The 22,796-nt window shown below is 48.7% G+C and overlaps 1 protein-coding gene across 2 annotated transcripts in view; it reads left to right on the forward strand.

The window, feature by feature from the left end:
• The window catches only part of KIF26B (kinesin family member 26B), a 580,448-nt gene that overhangs the window by 537,560 nt on the left and 20,092 nt on the right, over positions 1-22,796 (forward strand). For both annotated transcript variants that reach the window (XM_055233556.2, XM_055233557.2), the window contains 2 exons: positions 18,081-18,243; positions 19,259-22,658. In XM_055233556.2, coding sequence (XP_055089531.1) covers positions 18,081-18,243; positions 19,259-22,658 — 3,563 coding nt within the window. The remainder of the gene's footprint in view (positions 1-18,080; positions 18,244-19,258; positions 22,659-22,796) is intronic.

The following is a 22,796-nucleotide window of genomic DNA, read 5'->3' on the forward strand; positions in this document are numbered from 1 at the left end:
TTTATGTAAATTTTACAAATTTCAACAACTATAGCTTGTGCTTCTCTGGGTAGAATTAGAACTGTGTTTGAGCTCAGTTATGAATTACATATGTGTATCAATTACAGGTACATTTCAGCATAATAAGTTTCTCAGCTTGGAACTTATATCTTTTTTTTATTTTTTATTTTTTTGAGACTGAGTCTTTCTCCGTCACCCAGGACTGCAACCTCCGCCTCCCATGTTCAAGTGATCCTCCTGCCTCAGCCTCCCAAGTAGCTGGGATTACAGGCATGTGCCACCACACTCGGCTAATTTTTTTGTTTTTAGTATAGATGGGGTTTCACCATATTGGCGAGGCTGGTCTTGAACTCCTGACATTATGTCTTAAAGTGCTAACTCTGTTCACTGCACATACCTCACATGTTCTTAGATGAGACCACTGAGATAGAAAGTGAAAGTCTATCCAATTCTTCCATCTCATTTTAATAAGTCTTAGTAATAACTACTTGCATTTTGAATAAAGAAATGAAAAATCCAGGACAAAATAAACCAGACAGGGTGCAGGGTAATAGGCATACACTGAGAGAGACTTCTAGGCAAGTGAGCATCTGGTCAGCCGAATTAAAGCCCTCGGAGGGGTTCCTGTACCCAAGTTCTTTTTTTTTTTTTTTCTTTATTTTTATTTATTTATTTTTTTTATTATACTTTAGGGTTTTAGGGTACATGTGCACAATGTGCAGGTTTGTTACATATGTATCCATGGGCCATGTTGATTTCCTGCACCCATTAACTCGTCATTTAGCATTAGGTGTATCTCTTAATGCTGTCCCTCCCCCCTCCCCCCACCCCACAACAGTCCCCGGAGTGTGATGTTCCCCTTCCTGTGTCCATGAGTTCTCATTGTTCAATTCCCACCTATGAGTGAGAACATGCGGTGTTTGGTTTTTTGTCCTTGCGATAGTTTACTGAGAATGATGATTTCCAGTTTCATCCATGTCCCTACAAAGGACACGAACTCATCATTTTTTATGGCTGTATAGTATTCCATGGTGTATATGTGCCACATTTTCTTAATCCAGTCTATCATTGTTGGACATTTGGGTTGGTTCCAACTCTTTGCTATTGTGAATAGTGCCGCAATAAACATACGTGTGCATGTGTCTTTATAGCAGCATGATTTATAGTCCCCTGTACCCTAGGTTCTTAATACACGCTTGTTGAATGAACAATCGGAGGTAGCTTATTTGTTTGAATAAGACTTTCTGTGTGTTAGTGCAAAGGAATGAGGATGGGACAGGTTTCGGCTTTGTAACGAGACCCCCCAAAGGCTAACACATAGGTGGCTGCTTCCTCTGCAAGCAGAGATGACCCTTGTAGCCCTTTTTGAAACATCTTTTTTACATGCCAGAGGTATTTAACTTGACTGTAACAAATGGCTTTATCAGCCCTTTTAACTCAAATATCCCGTTGGGATCAAACATTTTTGCTCTGGAGACCTTTGTACCTGTGCAGTATCAATATAGGGATAGCCTGGGGGTAGTAACCCAGACACAGCTAACAGCGGGGCCTGATTGACTTGGCCGGAGTCTTGGCCTCCAGTTGAGGGCGCATCAGTGGTTCTGACTATTCCTCTTTGGGAACGTTGTACGTCGGCAGGGCCTGATGGTAACGTTGGTGTAAAATGTCTCTGCTGTGATCCACCCTTGAAGATTGTGAGCTGTGCAGAATGAAGCAGGCCATGGCTTGTCCTCTAGGATGTGACGGGAGGCTGAAAGCATCTCTCTGCTGTGACATAGGAGGGACCATGAGCCTTATTCTAGGCACTCATTCCAGCCCAAGGCAGCATCATCTGCTTTGGTTTTCTTTCTTTCTTTTTTTGAAACAGGCTCACTCTGCCCAGGCTAGAGTGCAGTGGCATGATCTCGGCTCACTGCAGCCTTAACCTCCTGGGCTCAAGCTATCCTCCTGACTCAGCCTCCCAAGTAGCTGGGACAACAGGCATGTGCCACCATGCCTGGCTACTTTTTAAATATTTTTAATAGAGATGGGGTTTCACTATGTTGCCCAGGCTGGTCTCAAGCTCCTGGATTCAGACAGTCTGCCCGCCTCGGCCTCCCAAAGTGCTAGGATTACAGGTGTGAGCCACCGTGCCTGGCCTGCTTGGGTTTTATTCTGACTGTGGCTCCTATGAAGAAAAAGAGAAGGTGATGCTTTGGAAGTTGTAGAGTTAGGAAGCTGGAGACTTCTTCTGATGGAGAGGTACACCCAGTAGATACTTACTTAAATACTTATAGAAAGGTGACTTTATGCCGGACACTGTGTTAGGTCCTGGCTATACAGGAAGAAGAGAAGTGGCGTCTACCCATCCTACTCAGTTCTCCAGGAAGGAGGTGGCAGGAGTGGCGTTCAGGCCATCCAGACAACCCACCAAGTCCCTTCGCAGCGCTCCAGAAAAGCACTGAGATGTTTCGAAGCTAAAACAGACAAACAAAAGGGACCAAAGAGGTGGCATGAGTAGCATGAGTCAGATGTGATTAATTCCTAATTAATTCCTTAGCTGCTTCTTTTTGTTTGTTTTTTGTTTTGTTTTATGTTTTTGAGATGGAGTCTCGTTCTGTCACCCAGGCTGGAGTGCAGTGCAGTGGCGCAATCTCAGCTCACTGCAACCTCCACCTCCCAGGTTCAAGCGATTCTCCTGCCTCAGCCTCCCAGGTAACTGGGATTACAGGCACACCCCACAATGCCTGGCTAATTTTTGTATTTTTAGTAGAGACGGGGTTTCACCATGTTGGTCAGGCTGATCTTGAACTCCTGACCTCGAGTGATCCACCTGCCTCGGCCTCCCAAAGTGCTGGGTTTACAGATGTGAGCCACTATGCCCGGCCCCCTATTTCCTTATCTTCTTATCGGCAGCAGGACTTTGAGAAACGGCTCAGTTAGGGTCTTGCAGGGGTAACAGTGATTAGAGCCTGAACACAAACTACATTTATCTCATGTCAGAAATGAATAGCTTATCAAACTTACCAACTTAAAAGATTCAAGAATTGTGCAACAATAGCTACCTTCTTTTCAAACAAAATAAACATCACTAAAAAACTCTAATCCTTCTTAATTCTTTTTCAAGAAATGGATAATTCCTTCACATCATTCTCCTTTAAAATTTTGTGGATTCTCCCTTAAGTTACTTAATGTATGAGTTGTGGCTTCTGTGTAACATCTTTTCTCAGACGTGTATTGGTAATGGAAAGCATTCTTCAACTTAATGTCCTTTTAATTCCTTCCAATTACTATGACTGTTCTTTGTGCCAAGTGCCAATCCAGTTATCCAGTTGGTGCATTTTGTGAAAACTGTAGGATCATGGAGATCATGTTTCTTTTTTTTTGAGACAGCGTCTTGCTCGGTCGCCAGGCTGGAGTGCAGTGGCACAATCTTGGCTCATTGCAACCTCTGCTTCCCGGGTTCGAGTGATTCTTCTGCCTCAGCCTCCCAAGTAGCTGGGATTATAGGCATGCACCACCACGCCCAGCTAATTTTTTGTAGTTTTAGTAGAGATGGGGTTTCGCCATGTTGGCCAGGCTGGTTGTGAACTCCCAACCTCAGGTGATCCGCCTGCCTTGGATCACCCAAAGTGCTGGGATTACAGGTGTGAGCCACCGTCCCTGGCCAGGATCATGGTTCTTTAAACCACACATGATACCCAGAGGGCATCATAGTAGAGCTGACTTCGTCATCTTCCTTATCATAGGTTATGCTTGATTTCAAAAGAAATTTATTCCTGGACAATACACAGAAAATGCACTTAACAATAGCCCCTCAAGTTTTCCCCAGCCAATGACTGGTTAGCAGTCTAATAAGGATCATATTGGACAAGTATCTTTAACACAAAACAGCACAGGGAATCCTGGGCCACTCTCATTGTTAGGCTCTCTCCACAGGTAAAGCATATGTTTGTTAGAAGGCTTCTGAACCACAGATGCCAAAGAAAAATTAGTTCAAATTCAAGACTGATGAAGTATTCGCTACCAATGAAAAGCTACTCTTACATGACAAAGGACACTATCAGGATGTTGAACAACAACCTGTAGAATGGGAGAAAACATTCGTAAATCATATGTCTACAATTAACATCCAGAATATATAAAGAACTCCTGTAAGTCGACAACCATCACCACACCCAGTTCACAAATGGGCAGAGGAATCTGACAGACATTTCTCCAGTGGAGATATATGCACAGCCAAGGAGCATGTGAAAAGATACTCAGCATCATTAGTTGTTAGAGAAATGCAAAGCAAACCCCAAGAAGGTACCACTTCCTAGCCAGCAGGACGTAGCTATTAAAACAACAACAGAAAATTGGTGTTGACAATGGTGTGGAGGAATTGCAGTCCGTGTGCGTTGCTGGTGGAATGTAAGATGGCATAGTCATTGTGGAAAGGAGTTTGGCAGTTCCTCCAAGAGTTACATATAGAATTGTCACATGGTCCAGCAATTCCATTCCTAGGTTACCCAAAAGAATTGAAAGCAGTGGAGCTGGAGGCCATTATGCTAAGTGAAGTAATTCAGGAATGGAAAGCCAAATTCTGTATGTCGTCAGGTATAAGTGGGAGCTAAGCCGAGGGTCCACAAAGGCAGACAGAGTAGAGAAATGGACACTGGAGACTCCGAAGGGGAAAGGAGATGGAGGATGAAAATGCTACATTTTGGGTACAATATATACTACTTCGGTGACAGGTGCACCACAGTCTCAGACCTCACCACTATACAGTTCATCCATGTAACCAAAAACCACTTGGACCCCTAAAGCTATTAAATAAAATAGATAAATAATATAAAAATTCAGCAACATTATCTTTAGAAGAACACTTTTTAATAAACTTGGGCATGAAGAAAAAAAGGCTGAATAATATTCCATCGTACGTGTGTGTATATCCATATATATATATGGATATATATATGCATATATATATGCACACACACAATGTATATGTCTAGTGTCACCAACTTAGTTTTCTTTCCTTCAATATTAAATGTCTCATATTTCCCCCAGACTTTTTGAGAGATAGTTGAGAAAGTTGTGTAAGTTTAGAGTGTAGTATGTGATGATTTGATATATATTGTGAAATGATTAACACAAGTTAGGTGACACACTTGTCACCTGTCCTAGTTACCTTTTTTTTTTTTTTTGTATTGTAGTGAAATAAATGTCTCATTTAAAAAAAACAAAGAATTGAAAGCAGGAAGTGAAACAGATACTTGTATACCAGTGCTCATAGTAGCATTAATTGTAATAGCCAAGAGGTAGGAACAACCCAATTGTTCATCCACAAATAAGTAGATAAAATGTGGTATGTAAATATAATGGAATATATATCTCATTGAAAAGAATGTATCTTTTAATTTTTAATTTTTGTGGGTACATAGTACGTGAATATATTTATGGGGTCCATGAGATGTTGGGATACAGACATGCAATGTGAAATAAGCATGTCATGGAGAATGGGGTATCCATCCCCTCAAGCATTTATCCTTTAAGTTACAAACAATTCAATTACACTCTTTTAGTTAATTAAAAACGTACAATTAAGTTGTTATAGTCACCCTGTTGTACTTTCAAATACTACATCTTATTCTTTCAAAAATTGGTTGAACCTATTAACCATCCCCACATCCCCCACACTCTCCCAATACCTTTCCCAGCCTCTGGTAACCATCCTTCTACTCTCTATGCCCATGAGTTCAATTGCTTTGATTTTTAGGTCTCACAAACAAGTGAGAACATGTGATGTTTGTCTTTCTGTGCCTGGCTTATTTCACAAAATGATCTCCATTTCTATCCATGGTGTTGCAAACAACAGGCTCTCATTCTTTTTCATGGCTGAATAGTACTCCATTGTGTATATGTACCACATTTTCTTTATCCATTCACGTGTTGATGGACATTTAGGTTGCTTCCAAATCTAATGGAATATATTATTCACTCATAAAAAGTGTGAAATTCTGATACATGCTGTTAATATAACATGGATGTACCTTGCAAGCATGTTGAGTAACATAAGTCAGACCCCAAAGGACAAATATTGTATGATTCCACTTATACCAGGTACATGGCACAGGCAAATTCATAGAGACACAAAGTAGAATGGTGGTTACTGGGGGCCAGGGGAGTAGGGAGTGGGGAGTTGTTACCTAATGGGTAGAGTTTGTTTGTTTGGGAAGGTTCTGGAGATAAATGATGTGATGGTTGCACAACAATGTGAACGGGCACAACGCCACTAAACTGTGCACTTAGTTGTAAGGTTACAATAGGACATTTTATGTGTATTTCACCACAATAAAAATAGGAAAAGGCAGGTGATTTCTAAGGACACAAGTCCCTTGGAGTTGCTACTTCTGTCAGACTTTTCCCCTTGTTTTTCTGAATGACAAGGATTATTAGTGGATAATAATGAGTGGATTCATGGATTTGAGCAGGACATGAAAGAATTTCCATAGACAGAGATGAAAGGGCATTTCTGACTTGCAACCTGGGATAAGTACCGATTCAGGAGAGGCACGAAAGCTCACGGCGTGTTCAGGGCGTAGTGAATAGAGGGGTGCGTCGCCCGAGCCTGCAGAGCAGGAAGAGATGTGTAGGAAGGCACCTTCATCCTCCTCGCTCAGCCACCCAGCTCCAGGTCCAAAGCCGCCAAATCATCTTTCTTGTCACCATCACATGATAAGGGGGAGTCCTTCCAGACTGCCAGTCAGTGAAGTAACACATGGAGCCACGGTCATGCCAGTCAAGCCCCGAGGACCCCAGCTCAGGGGATAACAGTCTTGGTGGCATCGGCGCTTCACCAGGCCTCCTGGAACCATATTCAGGATCCCCACCTGAGTGCTGGAAAGACCACTGGTCAGGAGCAGGGAGCAGGGAGCAGGGGTGGAAGGAGATGGCTCGTCCTGACCTTGACAATCAGAATCCTGTTTTAAGCTTCACGCTGCTGACTAAACAGAAAGGCTACGGCACAGGGAAAGACGTGCGCATGAAATCACAGGAAGAAAGACATTTCACGAACACATCCATCCTCCCAAACCAGTCTGAATCCCTCCCAACATGGTGATGTTACCATGCAACTGGCCTGGCCTAATGAGCTGGTTTCTGTCATCTCTCCTGGAAGGTTACCCTGTAACACAAGGCGTGCCCACCGACATGCAGCCTGATTGAGCAGAGCAAGATTACACCTCTCTGCTTTTTGTGTGCACAACATCAGAACACAGTCAAGTGAATACAAATGCAACAGCTGCTTGGGGCTCAAACTTGCATAGTCTATTTTATTTGGATAGAGAGCATAAAATTGGCTCTACCAAACTCTGGAGGCTGGAAGTAATCATAATTGTAATCTAGTATAATTACCAAGCCTAGACTTTTTGCCTGGTCCTATTTAACCTCCCTTTCACCTTTCCAAGGAATGTGGAGGGGTAAGACAGTCACTGAACAAGTTGGTTGGTAATACTGTATTGTATCTCTCAAATCCATTTTTTTTAAACAATGAGATCAATAAATATAAATAGAAATTCCAATATTTTCTTCCCCAAAGCACCATCTTGTACGCTTTTGAGAACATTAGCCTGGGTTTCCAGAGCTGGAAAACAAAAGCCCCATAATGTACCCAGTCCCCACTGCGCGCCGTCATCTTAGGGCCGGTCCCCACTGCGCGCCGTCATCTTAGGGCCGGTCCCCACTGCGCGCCGTCATCTTAGGGCCGGTCCCCACTGCGCGCCGTCATCTTAGGGTTTTGCTTAGGCGGGAGATAGAAGATAGTAAATGAGACCCTTCCAGATAGTTCCTGGCCTTATTTAGTAAACACATCTTTTTGAAAGAACTCTGAATACACCTGCAGATTTTTCAAAGCCCAGATTCTACACGCTTCTAATGTCAACCTTGAAGGGAGATCGTACATTGAATTACAGAAAGGGGTGCTGTCAAAATGCCACATCAAATATAAATTTCACGTATGTTTCTTACCTGAAACAAACACACTCATGGAAAAGCACAGGAATGTTCTAAAAATGCAAGTTTATCACGAAGGAGACACAGGAGGTTCAGAGATGATGAAGCGGCAAAGCCGGGAGGAAAGATCTGAGAGAAGCCGCCAGGCTGGGGCAGGATTTCATTATATCCAGAATTCCACTTGGGCTCTGCAGTTTCTTTCTTCCTGAGAATTATTTAAAAGTCCCTGGGGAAGGACAAGAGTAAGAAAAAGTCAAGGGAGAGCCTCTGGGTTACTATGACAACATGACTCTTGACTCCTCCTCTCTCACCCAGCGGTGCCTAAGTCCCTTTTGCATTGCTGCAGAGATCTCTGGCATTACGATGAACACATGCTCCTAAATCTGAGGACGATTTAAAGTGGAAGGAGATCAAAGTTTCTAAATAGTACAATGAGCTCATCTTGACTCAAAAGATGTGTAATGGTTATAATGCAACATAACTGAGATGTTTCCTTATCCCTCCCCCAGTAAAGCTGGTCACAAACCATGGCAAAGACTCTGTAAAAAATGACAGGTCTATGGAAATGTCTACTGCAAAGCACTGATAACTCAGGATAATGGTTCAGGCCAAATAAAATTTAAAAGGAAGTGAAACTTCAGACAATGTGAAACATGTCAGAGTCCTATTTGCATTCTAAATTGCAGTAACGATATAAACATCATTATTCCTAATCTGATCCTGCAGGTGGATCAAATAAGCACGCATCTATTAAAGAACAGTCTGCATGCTCAGTAAGTGCACAGGGTCTTATTACCGAATCTTCTGGCACATCTTCGTTTCATCTTTAACTTCATTAGAATATGTAAGTTTTGGCAGTCTGTTGATTCAGGAGAAATCTATGGATCTATTATTTTCCATTTGTCTATAAGGTCCACTAATTTGCCTTCTAAGTCGTTGTTTTGGGTTTCATCAAGGTGATGACATTCCTAGCTCCTGATGATGCTACATTGAATAAAAATAAACGTAGGATTTTCTCCTTTCTGACCTAGAGCTAATAAGTCGTACATATTGGCTGAGTTACTGCAAAGAAAGGGCAAAATGAAAACACATCTCTTATAGTCAAGGTTCTTAGGATCTTATTGAGACGAGCTCCTCAGAATCAGCCAAATTTCAAACTTTGAGAGCACGGCCCCCAGTCTGCCAAGTCTGCCGAAGACTACTGACACCAACTGTGAGCAATTAGGGTCCAACTACAAAGTTAGCAGAAAGAGCCCACCCAAGACCACTGTCACGCCTGACAACTGCGTGTTTAGAGGGTTCCCAAAACCACCCTCGGGCTTGTAATTCCCTAGAGGGACTCAGAATTCATGAAAAATACTCATGGCTACAATTTATTACGTTGGAAAGGAGACAGATTAAAATCAGCCAAAGGAAGAGACACATGGGGCAGAATCTAGGAAGGTTCCAAAAGGGACACTTCCATTGTCTTCAGGACACATCACATTACCTTCCCTGCATCCGTGTGTGATAGTACACGTGGAGCACTGCCAACCTAGGATGCTCACCTGAGCCTTGTGTCCAGAGTTGTTACTGTGGTTTCATTACACTGGCATGATTGATTGATTGATTTCCCATGTGGTCTAACTCAGTCTTCAGGTGGACGGGTACTGTGTGACCCCAAAGCCCCTGCCCTAAATCACATGGCTGATCTTTCTCTTGCAACCAGCTTGGACCATATGACTATCAGGTATGGCCCATCCTACCCTAAGATCTTATGTGGCCAACCCTCACCTTAAACAAAGGCACTCCCAATGAGTATGATGTAGTTTACCTCCCAGAAGCTCATGGCAAAGGGCAGATCTATCTTTGGGCAAGGTCAAATTTTTTACTACCCAAGCCTGACCTAAGAAGAAGTGCTAAATTGTGAGGGTGGAAAGGGGCTAGTGTGAGCTTGGATGGTGAACTAAATATCCGAAGAGCAATGGGAGGAACATGGAATATTCTTAAACAACAGAACATTTTTAGGACCGTAGAGTATTGGAGTTGAAAGAATTTGGGAGATTATTGCATTTCTTAATAAGAGCACTGCCCTGCAGGAGTGGCCTTGTCTCGGTAACATGGTAGAAGCACATGATAACTGTCTTTTAAAGTGTGAGGGGCCCGTGTGAGCAACAGGGATTATTTTTACCCCATATAGTCCTAGAGAACAAAGCTAGTGCCCATGGGTTGGAAGTTATTAAAAAGAAGATTTAATAGAAGAAAGAGCTTTCTAATAATTGAGGCTATTCAGAATATTACACAGGCTGTCCTGGGAGACGGTAAGTTCTTCCAAGTTAAAAATATTCAAGCAGAAAGCAGATCACCTGTTACCATGGCAGTGCTTTTATTAGGAAATGCAACAATCTCCCAAATTCTTTCAACTCTAATACTCTGTGGCTCTAAAAAGAGTTTTCAATCTTGACAGAATTGTATTCTGGAATTAGTGGACTATTTCTTTCATAAGTCATTATGTGAATTACCTTGAAAATTTCTGCTATCGTACCTGAGTGCCATGGCCTTGGCATGAATATACACTTCCTGAGCAGAACTTAAGAATGAGAATATCTAGAGTAATTCAGATCCTACTAATTCTGCATGGTTATCACTGAGATGACGTTCATTGTTCTAGATAAGAAGGAATGATAAATGAGTAATAAAAGTTTCATGGGACACATATAAGTGAACTCATGTTTTATATCCACTTCAGTCATTGCAAGCAAGTCTTGTTCAATGAGATCAAAGCAGATTGGTTTGACTTGAAACCTTCCATTATTTATAAATTGGAGTTACATCATATATTTCTCCTAAAAGATTCTATTGAGACTGTTTGCTGTCTACATCTGGTCTTTCTCAAGAAGTAGGTTGAATTGCCATGAATTTTATCTTATTCAGATAAATAGAATGCTGGTATCTAGGATCCAATGGATTCATGTGGCCCAAATTTCATCCAGACTTCATCCCCCTCTGCGTACAGTGGTAACTATTAAAGTCATAACAGAGACTTGTTGGCTCCAGCCCATACTTGCAACGTAAAACCTCCACTTGGTGCAAACTCTTTCCATCCAGTATTTTCTGATGTCCCTGAGGGCTCTCACGAATGCTCATCACATGTCTCCTCCTGGAAACAACTGCTGCTTCACCAAGAATCGCAGGCCCCATGGGGAACCATCACTTCTCTCCTGCCTGTCACTGGGCACAGCCACCAATGTTCCAGAGCCATCATGGTGCCAGCCCCAAATGACCAGGATGGTGTGGGGAAGAACACATCTCTCCTGCACATTATCCTGCCTCAGAGGCATCTCAAATGATGCTGCTTGCACCTCAGGGTTCTACAGTGTTTCATAAAAGAGATCGATGAGCAAATAATTAGATTAACCTCATGTACTCTGAATGATTCAAGACCTCTGCCAACCAGTAGTCTTAGGATAAGCAAGACATGACCTCATAATAGGAGGCGTGCTGGTTGGATCACAAAAGGCTGGTACTTCAGCCAGAGTGGGTGGTTCTCTGCAGGGTCATCTTCTAAGCTCTCCTCGATGAGACAACTAATCATCTTGTACACTGCCGAATGACAGTGTTTGCAGAACCTCTAGCACGCATGCTGGACTCGGCTATCTTTGCCAATACTTTATTATACAAACCAGAGTCGCCTTCATCAGAAGACTTGAGAACTTGGCTTCTCTGTCCCACAAATGTTATGCAGTCGTCTTCCCAGCATCCTGCAGGACAGACCTGCTTATGCCACTTGCAGTACAAACAAAGTACTATCTATCTGAAATTGAGCAGCAAGCACTTTAACTTCACATACCTCTCCTTCTGAAAATGCCATCAGGATAGCTCAGCCCATACCAAGCTTCTGGTACTTCTCTAGTACCCCAAAGCAAGTAATTCATGCCCTAAGGCATTAGCATCCTTGAAGGGAATGTTGCCAAGATAAGGCCTCTTCTGCAGAGCAGATAGCTTCCCCAGAGGGGAGGCGTGTAAAGTCTTGCCTCAAATGTAGGAATGTTCAGGAAGTGGTCATGGACAGCCAGATCATCAAGTTCCTTAGGAATAAGTAAACTCAAATAAAAATAAAGTGATTTTCCCCCTTGGAGGTACGTGTTTCAGTCTGGCGCAACTCAACACTGTCAGAAATAATAGACACTTGCTTGAGACCTAGGAGACCCTTTGGGGCAGAATTGCCCTCAGCAGAGCTGCTGATGGTTTCCCTTGAGAACAGCCTTTCCCACGAGGGATAAGGAACTGCGGAGATGCTGCCTACCTTGGCCAGGAGCACTGGGCCAGGGATGGTGGCATCTTGGGAGCCTGGTCCCTGGCATCTCAGGCTGGTCTCCAAGGGTCACTGGTGACCTTTCAGGGGACAAAAGAAAAGGATCTTCACAGATAGTTGGCTGTAAATAGGAAGGAGGCAGGGTCAGTGGCAAGGAGGATATTTGAATAGCCAACATGTATTTCAAAGCCATGGTTCTATCCCCCTCTGGTCTTGCTTCCTTCTCCTCTTCACTCTGCAGCTGCCTCTTGGTGGTCAGAGGGTGAATGCAGGGCCCTGGGGTTTGGGGCCTAGGACTGGGAGATCAGAACTCTTGGAGCTGGCTTGATACCTGGCAACCCTCATCCAGCATCTCCATCTCTCTACGATGCGTTCTGGCACGTTGCAGGTGAAGTGGGTAGAGCGTGGGATGGTTACTGGAATTGATGTAGTTCCAGGGTGCTGTCCTTGAGAGTGTGAGCGGTACCTGTGTTCTCCTGGCATTTAAATGTTGTTATCTTGGCTATCTCATGCATGTAAGAATTCTGTGTGTGTAGTTTCCATCCTGAAATTCAACCAAGGTATTATTGTAAAAAAAAGCAAGACAGGCCTGGCGTGGTGGCTTACGCCTGTAATCCCAGCACTTTGGGCGGATCACAAGGTCAGGAGATTGAGACCATCGTGGCCAACATGGTGAAATCCCATCTCTACTAAAAAATACAAAAAATTGCTGGGCGTAGTGGCGCATGCCTGTAGTTCCAGCTACTCAGGAGGCTGAGGCAGGGGAATCGCTTGAACCCAGGAGGCGGAGGTTGCAGTGAGCTGAGATCGCACCACTGCACTCCAGCCTGGGTGACAGAGCAAGAAAAGAAAAAAAAAAAAAAAGCAAGACAAAAACTCTCTCCCTTTTCTAGAAAAGAGCATGCCTGTGATGCCTGTGCATATGGCTGGCTGTGTGCCTACAGTTCATGTGCCTATTTCCGTTTTTGCTGCCCAAAGCCGTGGATTGTTGTGTAGTCAGGAAGTCAAGAGACACTTGCGTTCTCTGCTTGGTGCTTCAGTGTCTGGGATGATACTGTTTCGTGGTTACTCCAGAGCAGAGGTCAACAAACTTCTTATGCAAAGGACCAGATAGCAAGCATTTTTGGCTTTGTGGGCTACACAGGGTCTGTTACAACCACTCAACTCTTATTGTAGCACAAAAGAAGTAGCCACAGACACTATGTAAACAAATAGATGTGGCTGTGTTTTAATAACACTTTGTTTACAAAAGCAGGCCGTGTGCCAGCTTGGGCCTGCAGGGCCCTGGTTGCTCAGCCCCCGTGCCCGAGTGATACATGCTCTTTCACGCCTTTGAAAATGATTATTTATTAAAATGTGTTCATTATCCTGTTCTTTTTTAATTTTAATTCTTTTCTTATTTAATAAAAGAAGAGTTGACTGATTTTAAAAAGACATTTTTCTAAAAGTCTGTTTTTTTTTTTTGACACAAGGTCTCGCTCTGTCACCCAGGCTGGAGTGCAGTGGCACAATCTCTGCTCACAGCAACCGCTGCCTCCCGGGTTCGGGTGATTCTCCTGCCTCAGCCTCCTGAGTAGCTGGAATTACAGGCGCGCGCCACCATGCCTGGATAATGTTTGTATTTTAGTAGAGATGGGGTTTCACCATGTTGGCCAGGCTGGTCTCAAACTCCCGATCTCAGGTGATCCGCCCGCCTCAGCCTCCCAAAGTGTGGGGATTACAGGCGTGAGCCACGGTGCCCAGCATAAATGTTATTTTCAAAGGCAAGTGTGGTCAGTGTAGGCGGGAAGGGAAACGTGTGCGCATGAACACAGCTACTTGCAGGCCCCCATCAGCTCCACTCCGTCCCCAGCCCCTTCCTGTGCCTGCCCAAGCTGTCCTCCATAGCCAGGGCCCCCCCCACCCGAACCCCTCCAGGCACCACCTCTCTCCATCCCTCCCGCCTGGCTCTGGGGAGCGGGTGGCCAGCGGTCCTGCAGGATTCTTCCTGTTTTCTCTTCCTCTCTCTTCAGACTTGATGCAAAGAGTGGGCTAAGTCCGTGCTGACCATTGCCCTGGAAACTCTTTTGAACCTTTCTCTTTTCCTCCAAAGATTCTGAGTTCCTCCTACAGTTTGCAGCCTTTAGCACCCTGCTCCTGCCCTCCCCTGCCCTCCCTTACTTGGTTGTCTTTGTTCCAAGTTTAAATGATCATCATGAGGTTGGGAAAGCCGCAGCTTTCTATGCACCATGTTTTACTCCCCGAAGGGCATCTTTTAGAGTCCGTGGAGGCCCACGTGAAGGGCTCACCAGCAGCTCTACCGGTTTGCTTTGCACAAGGAGAGCTAAAATGCCAGTTGCTAAGCAACATACACGCCGCTGCTTCTTTCCACAACGCTGACTTAAAAAAAATCGCCATAAACATTTTACCATATGATTGAGTCAGGTGTGGGGAGTCGCGGAAATACACAGGGCAGGCAGTTTGCTATCACGATGTTCTCTCTCAATTCTGTCTTTGGTCTGTCTTCCTGGGGAATGTCACATGGAGGCCCAGGGGATCCGCCATCAGCTGCGTGCAATGGGTTAACAAGACAACGGGGAACTTCAGAGTGCAGGCAGTCCTCATCTTTTGCAGATTCTGTATTTGCACATTCACCTACTCACTGAAATGCATTTGTAACCCCAAAATCAATACAGTGGTTTCACAGTCATTCTCCAACACGGGCAGAGGGGTGAAGATGTTGAGTCGCCAGATGCACGCGTTCCCCTCCAAGGTGGAGCGTGTAAAGCTCTGCCTTCGCCTTCGGCTCTCATACCATGCACATGTGTCCTTTTTGCAGTCTCCTCAGCACTGTGTTTTTCGTATTTTTGTGCTTTCTGATGGTTATTTTGCTGTAAATGGCCCCCAAGAATGGTGCTGATGTCCTATTTAGCGTCCCTAAGCACAGGAAGGCTGTGATGTGCCTTATGGAGAAAATCCATGTGTTAGATACGCTTCTTTCAGGCAGGAGCTACAGTGCTCATGGGGGTCTAGTGTTAACGAATCGAGAATACGCACACCCAGAAAAAGGAAAAGGAAGTGCACAGGGCAGCCAGCTTGATGTCACCACGTTACATCCTTTTATCCGGTCTTTGGTATGTTTTCTTTTCTTTTTTTCTTTTTTTTTTTTTTTGAGACAGAGTCTCGCTCTGTCACCCAGGCTGGAGTGCAGCAGCGCGATCTCGGCTCACTGCAAGCTCCGCCCCCCGGGTTCACTCCATTCTCCTGCCTCAGCCTCCTGGGTAGCTGGGACCACAGGCACCCGCCACCACGCCTGGCTAATTTTTTTGTATTTTTAGTAGAGATGGGGTTTCACCATGTTAGCCAGGATGGTCTCGATCTCCTGACCTTGTGATCCACCCGGCGTGGCCTCCCAAAGGGCTGGGATTACAGGCATGAGCCACCGTGCCCGGCCGGTCTTTGGTATGTTTGTTTTCTTGGGGACTTACACAGGGTCATGTGGAGATACAGGGGGATGTGCCTTCGGCCCATCCGTACGTGGGGCCACTCTGGAAAGTGCTAAGGTGACAGCTGTAGTACATGAGGAAGCCATGGAAGAGATGAAAAGTGGCTGAATGTGGATTCATCAGGTGATGAGAAACTGTAATGTAATAGATAGCATTGGCGGGAGGCAAGACACCAAAGAAATTTACAATCATGTCGTCCAAGGGCAGGAAAGTATTAAACCCTTCTTGATTAGTGTTTTATTTTAAAGAAATACTGAATATAATTCATTATTTTGAAGAAACACATTAAAGAAAGCATCTTATTAACAAGGTTATATATTGACCAATTGAAGAAACTTTTGTCATCAGAAGTTCACAGAAACCTAAACCATAGGTTAGTGCAAAAGTAATTGAAATGGGCCAGACACAGTGGCTCATGCCTGTAATCCCAGCACTTTGGGAGGCGAAGGCGGGCGGATCATGAGGTCAGGAGTTCAAGACTGGCCTGGCCAACATGGGTGAAACCGCGTCTCTACTAAAAATACAAAAAATTAGCTGGGTGTGGTGGTGCGTGCCTGTAGTCCCAGCTACTCCAGAGGCTGAGGCGGGAGAATTGCCTGAATCTGGGAGGCGGAGGTTGCAGTGAGCTGAGATCACGCCGTTGCACTCCAGCCTGGGCCACAGAGCAAGAGTCCATCTTAGGAAAAAAAGAAAAACTGAAATGACAAAAACCGTAATTACTTTTGCACCAAACTATATTTTCCCCTAAGAACAATGGCCCAGGATTTACAAATTCAGTGTTCACAAATATTTTATAGAACACAGCTACCATGAAAAACAAGAGCTGATTGTATATGATCACAACCTAACCGAGCGGAACTCACCCTCCACTGCCCATATTGAAGACAGAGCCCAAGACGCATCCAGGTGCAGTGTCTCTGCTAAGAATGTGTGCCAGGAATGGCACCTGGCTTCCTCGTCGAGTGCGGCCTAGAGAGAGAACGTTCTGAAGGAGTTAAACTTTCACAGCTCCTGCTCCTCCTCCTCTATATCCCTTACCTCGCCACTTTCATCACTGCTCATTTTGCTGGAAGGGAAGCCCTGGTACGTTCTTACATTGCTCTGGAAGTGAGCCTTAGCCCAGCGTCTCCAAACTTACACCTTAATTGATCCCAGATGGGAAGGAAAAGCTATTGCTCTTACCCCCCAGGCTTCCCTCCCTGAGGCCAGAAGCAGGTCATGTGTAAAATGGTCTGCTCTCTGCTGACAGTGGCCTGAGTCTCCCACAGTGTGTGCTGAGCTGGATAGTCCCTCTCCAGGGAGCTTTGCAGGGGATGGATGATGAGACATGGACATGGGGACGAATTCCTCTCATCTGGCATTGCAGACACAGCATAGAGATATGAGCGCGCAGCATGGGAAACAGGCTTCCTCAGCCTTCAGGATCAGGAACGTGCCAGAGATGCAGTGACATTTGGCAGCAGTTGAGAGTATGGGTGCTGTGGATGAAATAAACAGAGGCCTTTAAAAGCAAGGCAGGAAAAATGGTGGGATGAGTATAGGAACAGAAAAACAGCCATTGCTCCAGGTCAATTCAAAGACTTAGCAACGCTCCCTGCAAACCCCAGGGCCTCATTATCACCACTCAGGGCAGTGGCCCCGCACAGCACCTGCAAAGTCGCCAGAGGAGGCCTCTCTATAGGAAGTGCTGCTTTCTGCTGTGGATCAAGTGACTGGCTGGGCCACTCTCCTGTGTTTCTCCCCTGGTCTTTAGGAATATGAATGCTTTTTCCTTCAGTGCTACTAGGTGCAAATATGCGAGTTAAGGGACAATGCCAGTAAAGTAGCCGCAGCTTCCTGGCTAAAGGAACTGTGCAGGTATTAAAAACCCACAGATCTTCAATCCAGGTTCGTGGCCTGGGGACTCTTTTTTGTTGCAAGGATTGCGTGTGTGTGGAAACCCGGAGAAGGGCCACACATGAAGTTAGCATGCCGAGTCACCAGTCACAAAGCCATTTCTCCTGATGCCCTCCCCTTGTTTCTATTCCCAGGCCTCATTATGTGTAATGTCATAGACACACACATGCAGGAACATCCCATCACAGCCAGGACAGAAGCGCCAAGGGAGGTGCTTTGCACGAATTCCATCTTGGAGTTAGAAGCACTTGCTCGGTGCTTGCCAACTACAAATGGCCCCATGCTGGAAAATGATGCTAATTAGTATGCCATTAAAAAGGGGGGGGGACCACCACCCACAACAAAATGGCTGTGTGCAGGCCTGACGCCCTGCCCTGAGGACCACAGGGAAGCATGGCCGCTAATGCAGCCTAATTCACTTTATTTGGCAGAGAGAGCAAGCTCGCCATGTTGCTGCGGGAGTCTCTGGGGAACATGAACTGCCGTACCACCATGATTGCACACATCTCGGCCGCGGCCGGGAGCTACGCGGAGACCCTGTCCACCATCCAGATTGCATCGAGAGTCTTGAGGATGAAGAAAAAGAAGACGAAGGTCAGGAGCTCGCGGGGGGAGGGGGGTGTGGTGGATGAGGCAGCCTTTGGAGCCGTGCCCTGGAACGGAGTCAGAAAAAGCCAAATCAACGTTGCCAATCCCCCAGCATCAGGAGATGCGACTTGGAGCTGACAACACGTGGCTCAGGGTCCACTCTGGGGCAGGGAAACCTTGGGGCTGATACAAAGTCAGGTCACCTCCCCACACCTGGTGCTGGCCCTGGTCACCCAGCCTGGACCCCTGAGCGGAAGCACTTGGTCCGCTTTAGGGAGTATAAATGGATTGCTGCCTCAAGAGGAAAAATGCTGGAGGGATGGAAAACACTGTTTTTCTCATGCACAGCCTTGGTCCTGTGTAGTTGGAGACTGTGTCCATCAAGGGGTTGGCGCCAAAGAGGTTCTCCACTCCTGCTGTCAGGGCCCCTCCCCTGCTGCACGTCCGGGAGTGACTCCCTGGCTGCTGCTTTTGTCCTGGCAATTCAGTGGTTTCTGGATGACACTGAGTCTGCTAGACATCGCTGGGCTCATTTTCTCAGGCAGAGGCCAAGCCAGGATGGTGGCAGGGTGGCAAGTATTTGAGAATACCATCATCATCGTGGCCACTCAGGGGCAGGGGCAGCTGCTGAGGTGGGGGCCTTTTTTTTCCCTTCTCCATTTCGTACCTTTTTTATCTTTAAATAGTGTTTCCTAACTACTGTTCCACGGCACAGAGTGCCAAACATTGGTGACCCAGCAGCCCTTAGCTGGTCAGGCAGGGCCTGGATGGTCACCTCCTTCCCTGAGCAGCTTCTGTCTCCCCAGTGTGCCACACGGGGCTTCCCCTTCACACATGCAGCGGTGATGTGAGACCGGGCACGCTGGCATGGCACCCCGAGTGGCCCACGTGCGGGAGGCCAACCGGGGTGGCCGTCAGTAGCCTGTGTCGTCAGGGGCCTCCTCCACTTGCCGCACACAGCTGGGCTCCCGGGGAAACTGCCACGGAAGGGCTGCCACATTAACTGCTCTCTCACTCACAGTACACATCCAGCTCCTCCGGCGGAGAGAGCTCCTGCGAAGAAGGCCGCATGCGCAGGCCCACCCAGCTGAGACCCTTCCACACCAGGGCCACGGTGGACCCCGACTTCCCCATCGCTCACCTGTCCAGCGACCCCGACTACTCCTCCAGCAGCGAGCAGTCCTGCGACACCGTCATCTACATCGGGCCCAACGGCACGGCCCTCTCTGACAAGGAGCTCACTGACAACGAGGGCCCCCCAGACTTCGTCCCTATCGTGCCGGCCCTGCAGAAGACCCGGGGCGACAGCCGGCCCGCAGAGGCAGGAGAGGCTGCAGCCAGCAAGTCAGAAAGGGACTGCCTGAAGTGCAACACGTTCGCCGAGCTGCAGGAGAGGCTGGACTGCATCGATGGCAGCGAGGAGCCCAGCAGCTTTCCTTTCGAAGAACTGCCTGCTCAGTTCGGGCCAGAGCAGGCGAGCAGAGGCCCCCGGTTAAGCCAAGCAGCCGGGGCAAGCCCACTCTCTGAGTCTGATAAGGAAGATAATGGGTCCGAAGGTCAGCTGACCGACAGAGAAGGCCCTGAACTCCCAGCCTCCAAGATGCAGAGGAGTCACTCACCTGTGCCCGCCGCGGCACCCGCCCATAGCCCCAGCCCAGCCTCACCCAGGAGCATCCCGGGCAGCAGTAGCCAGCACAGCACCTCCCCACTCGTGCAGAGCCCCAGCCTCCAGAGCAGCCGGGAGAGCCTCAACTCCTGCGGCTTCATGGAAGGCAAGCCCAGGCCCATGGGCTCCCCCCGGCTGGGCATCGCCAGCCTGTCCAAGACCTCGGAGTACAAGCCACCCGGCTCTCCTTCCCAGAGATGCAAAGTCTACACCCAGAAGGGGGTGCTGCCGTCTCCTGCCCCACTGCCTCCCTCGAGCAAGGATTCCGGCGTGGCCTCTAGCGAGGCCTTGCTGCAGCCCGAGGTGCGTACGCCCCCGGTTGGAATGAGCCCCCAGGTTTTGAAAAAGTCCATGTCTGCCGGGAGCGAAGGGTTCCTGGAAACTCCTGTCGATGATGAGCAGCAGGCAGCTCCTCCTTCAGAGTCCAAGAAGGAGATCCTGAGCACCACGATGGTGACGGTGCAGCAGCCGCTGGAGCTGAACGGCGAGGACGAGCTGGTGTTCACGCTGGTGGAGGAGCTGGCCATCAGCGGGCTCCTGGACAGCGGCCGTCCCACCAGCATCATCAGCTTCAACAGCGACTGCTCCGTGCAGGCCCTGGCCCCAGGTTCGCGGCCCGTCAGCATCATCAGCAGCATCAGCGAGGACCTGGACTGCTACTCCAGCATGGCCCCCGTCTCCGAGGTCAGCATCACACAGTTCTTGCCCCTCCCGAAGATGAGCCTGGATGAGAAGGCCCAGGAGGCAGGGAGCAGACGCTCTTCCATCAGCTCCTGGCTGAGCGAGATGAGCGCGGGCAGTGAGGGCGAGCAGTCGTGCCACAGTTTCATAGCCCAGACGTGTTTTGGGCACGGGGAGGCAATGGCAGAACCTGTGGCCTCGGAGTTTGTCAGCAGCCTCCGGAACACCGCTGTGGTATGCAGAGAGAAGCCCAAGGCCAGCCCCGACAACTCGCTCATCCTCTCTGAGATGGGAGGTGACTCTTTCAACAAAGCAGCCCCCATCAAAGGCTGCAACATATCCACACTGAGCAAGGCCACGGTCACCATCTCCAACACGGCGAATCTGAGCAGCTGCGAGGGGTACATCCCCATGAAGACCAATATCACGGTTTACCCCTACATTGCCATGAGCCCCCGGAACATCCAAGAGTCCGAGGCCCCCACTGCCACCCCCAAAGCAGGCCCCACATTAGCCCAGTCCCAGGAGAGTAGGGAAAACAGTGCAAAGAAAGAGATGAAATTTGAGGACCCCTGGCTGAAACGAGAAGAGGAAGTGAAAAAAGAGAATGCTCATCCCAACGAAGAAGGGATGAGGTGTGAGACTGCCACGGGCCCCTCGAGTGCCAAGACCAGAGCAGAGCAGGAGCAGGACGGAAAGCCCAGCCCCAGGGACAGGCTCAGCAGCAGCAGCGGGGAGGTGTCAGCCTCCCCCGTCACTGACAACTGCAGGAGGGTCGTGGATGGGTGTGAGGTGGCCCTGCCTGGTTTCGCCACCCAGAGCCCCGTGCATCCCAACAAAAGCGTCAAGTCCAGCAGCCTTCCCAGGGCGTTTCAGAAGGCCAGCCGGCAGGAGGAGCCGGACAGCCTCTTCTATTACTGCGCTGCTGAGACCAACGGGGTGGGTGCAGCCTCGGGCACCCAGCCCTCCAAGGCTACCCTGGAGAGGAAGGTGGCTTCCCCCAAGCACTGTGTCCTGGCTCGGCCCAAAGGGACTCCCCCTCTGCCCCCTATCCGAAAGTCCAGCCTGGACCAGAAGAACCGGGCCAGCCCTCAGCACAGTGCCAGCAGCAGCGGCACCGGCAGCCCCCTGAACCAACCAGCCGCCTTCCTGGCCGGCCTCCCAGATGAGCCCAGCAGCAAGACGAAGGACGCCAGCAGCAGCAGCAAGCTCTTCAGTGCCAAGCTGGAGCAGCTGGCCAGCAGAACCAACTCCCTGGGCAGGGCGACGGTCAGCCACTACGAATGCCTCTCCCTGGAGCGGGCCGAGAGCCTGTCCTCCGTGAGCTCCCGGCTGCACGCAGGCAAAGACAGCACCATGCCCCGCGCGGGGAGGAGCCTGGGCCGCAGCGCTGGGACCTCGCCCCCCAGCTCCGGGGCCTCGCCCAAGGCCAGCCAGTCCAAGATCTCCGCCGTAAGCAAACTCCTCCTGACCAGCCCCAAAGCGCGCAGCCTGTCCACCTCCACCACCAAAACCCTCAGCTTCTCCACCAAGTCCCTGCCGCAGGCGGTGGGCCAGAGCTCCAGCTTGCCCCCCGGGGGGAAGCACATGTCCTGGTCCACGCAGTCCCTCAGCAGGAACAGGAGCTCGGGCCTGGCCTCCAAGCTTCCCCTGCGGGCCGTCAATGGGCGCATCTCAGAGCTGCTGCAGGGCAGCGCCGGCGCCCGGGGCTTGCAGCTGCGGGCCGGGCCTGAGGCGGAGGAGCGCGGGGGGGCCCTGGCCGAGGACAAGCCCGCGGCCGCGCACCTGCTCCCGTCGCCCTACAGCAAGATCACGCCCCCGCGGAGGCCCCACCGCTGCAGCAGCGGCCACGGCAGCGACAACAGCAGCGTGCTGAGCGGGGAGCTCCCGCCGGCCATGGGGAAGACGGCCCTGTTCTACCACAGCGGCGGCAGCAGCGGCTACGAGAGCATGATGCGGGACAGCGAGGCCACCGGCAGCGCGTCCTCAGCGCAGGACTCCACGAGCGAGAACAGCAGCTCCGTGGGCGGCAGGTGCCGGAGCCTCAAGACCCCGAAGAAGCGCTCCAATCCAGGTAGGCGGCTGGGCACAGGGACGCGGGTGAGGAGGGCGGCAGGTGGGCGAGCTGCCCGAACCCCACTGCCAGGCTGTCCCGTGCCCGTGGGGAGGGGGCGTCCAGGCCTGGCCTCTCCTTTCCCACGGCCCGGCACCC

This window comes from Symphalangus syndactylus, chromosome 19 (genome assembly GCF_028878055.3).
Source record: "Symphalangus syndactylus isolate Jambi chromosome 19, NHGRI_mSymSyn1-v2.1_pri, whole genome shotgun sequence".
Classification (NCBI taxonomy): domain Eukaryota; kingdom Metazoa; phylum Chordata; class Mammalia; order Primates; family Hylobatidae; genus Symphalangus; species Symphalangus syndactylus.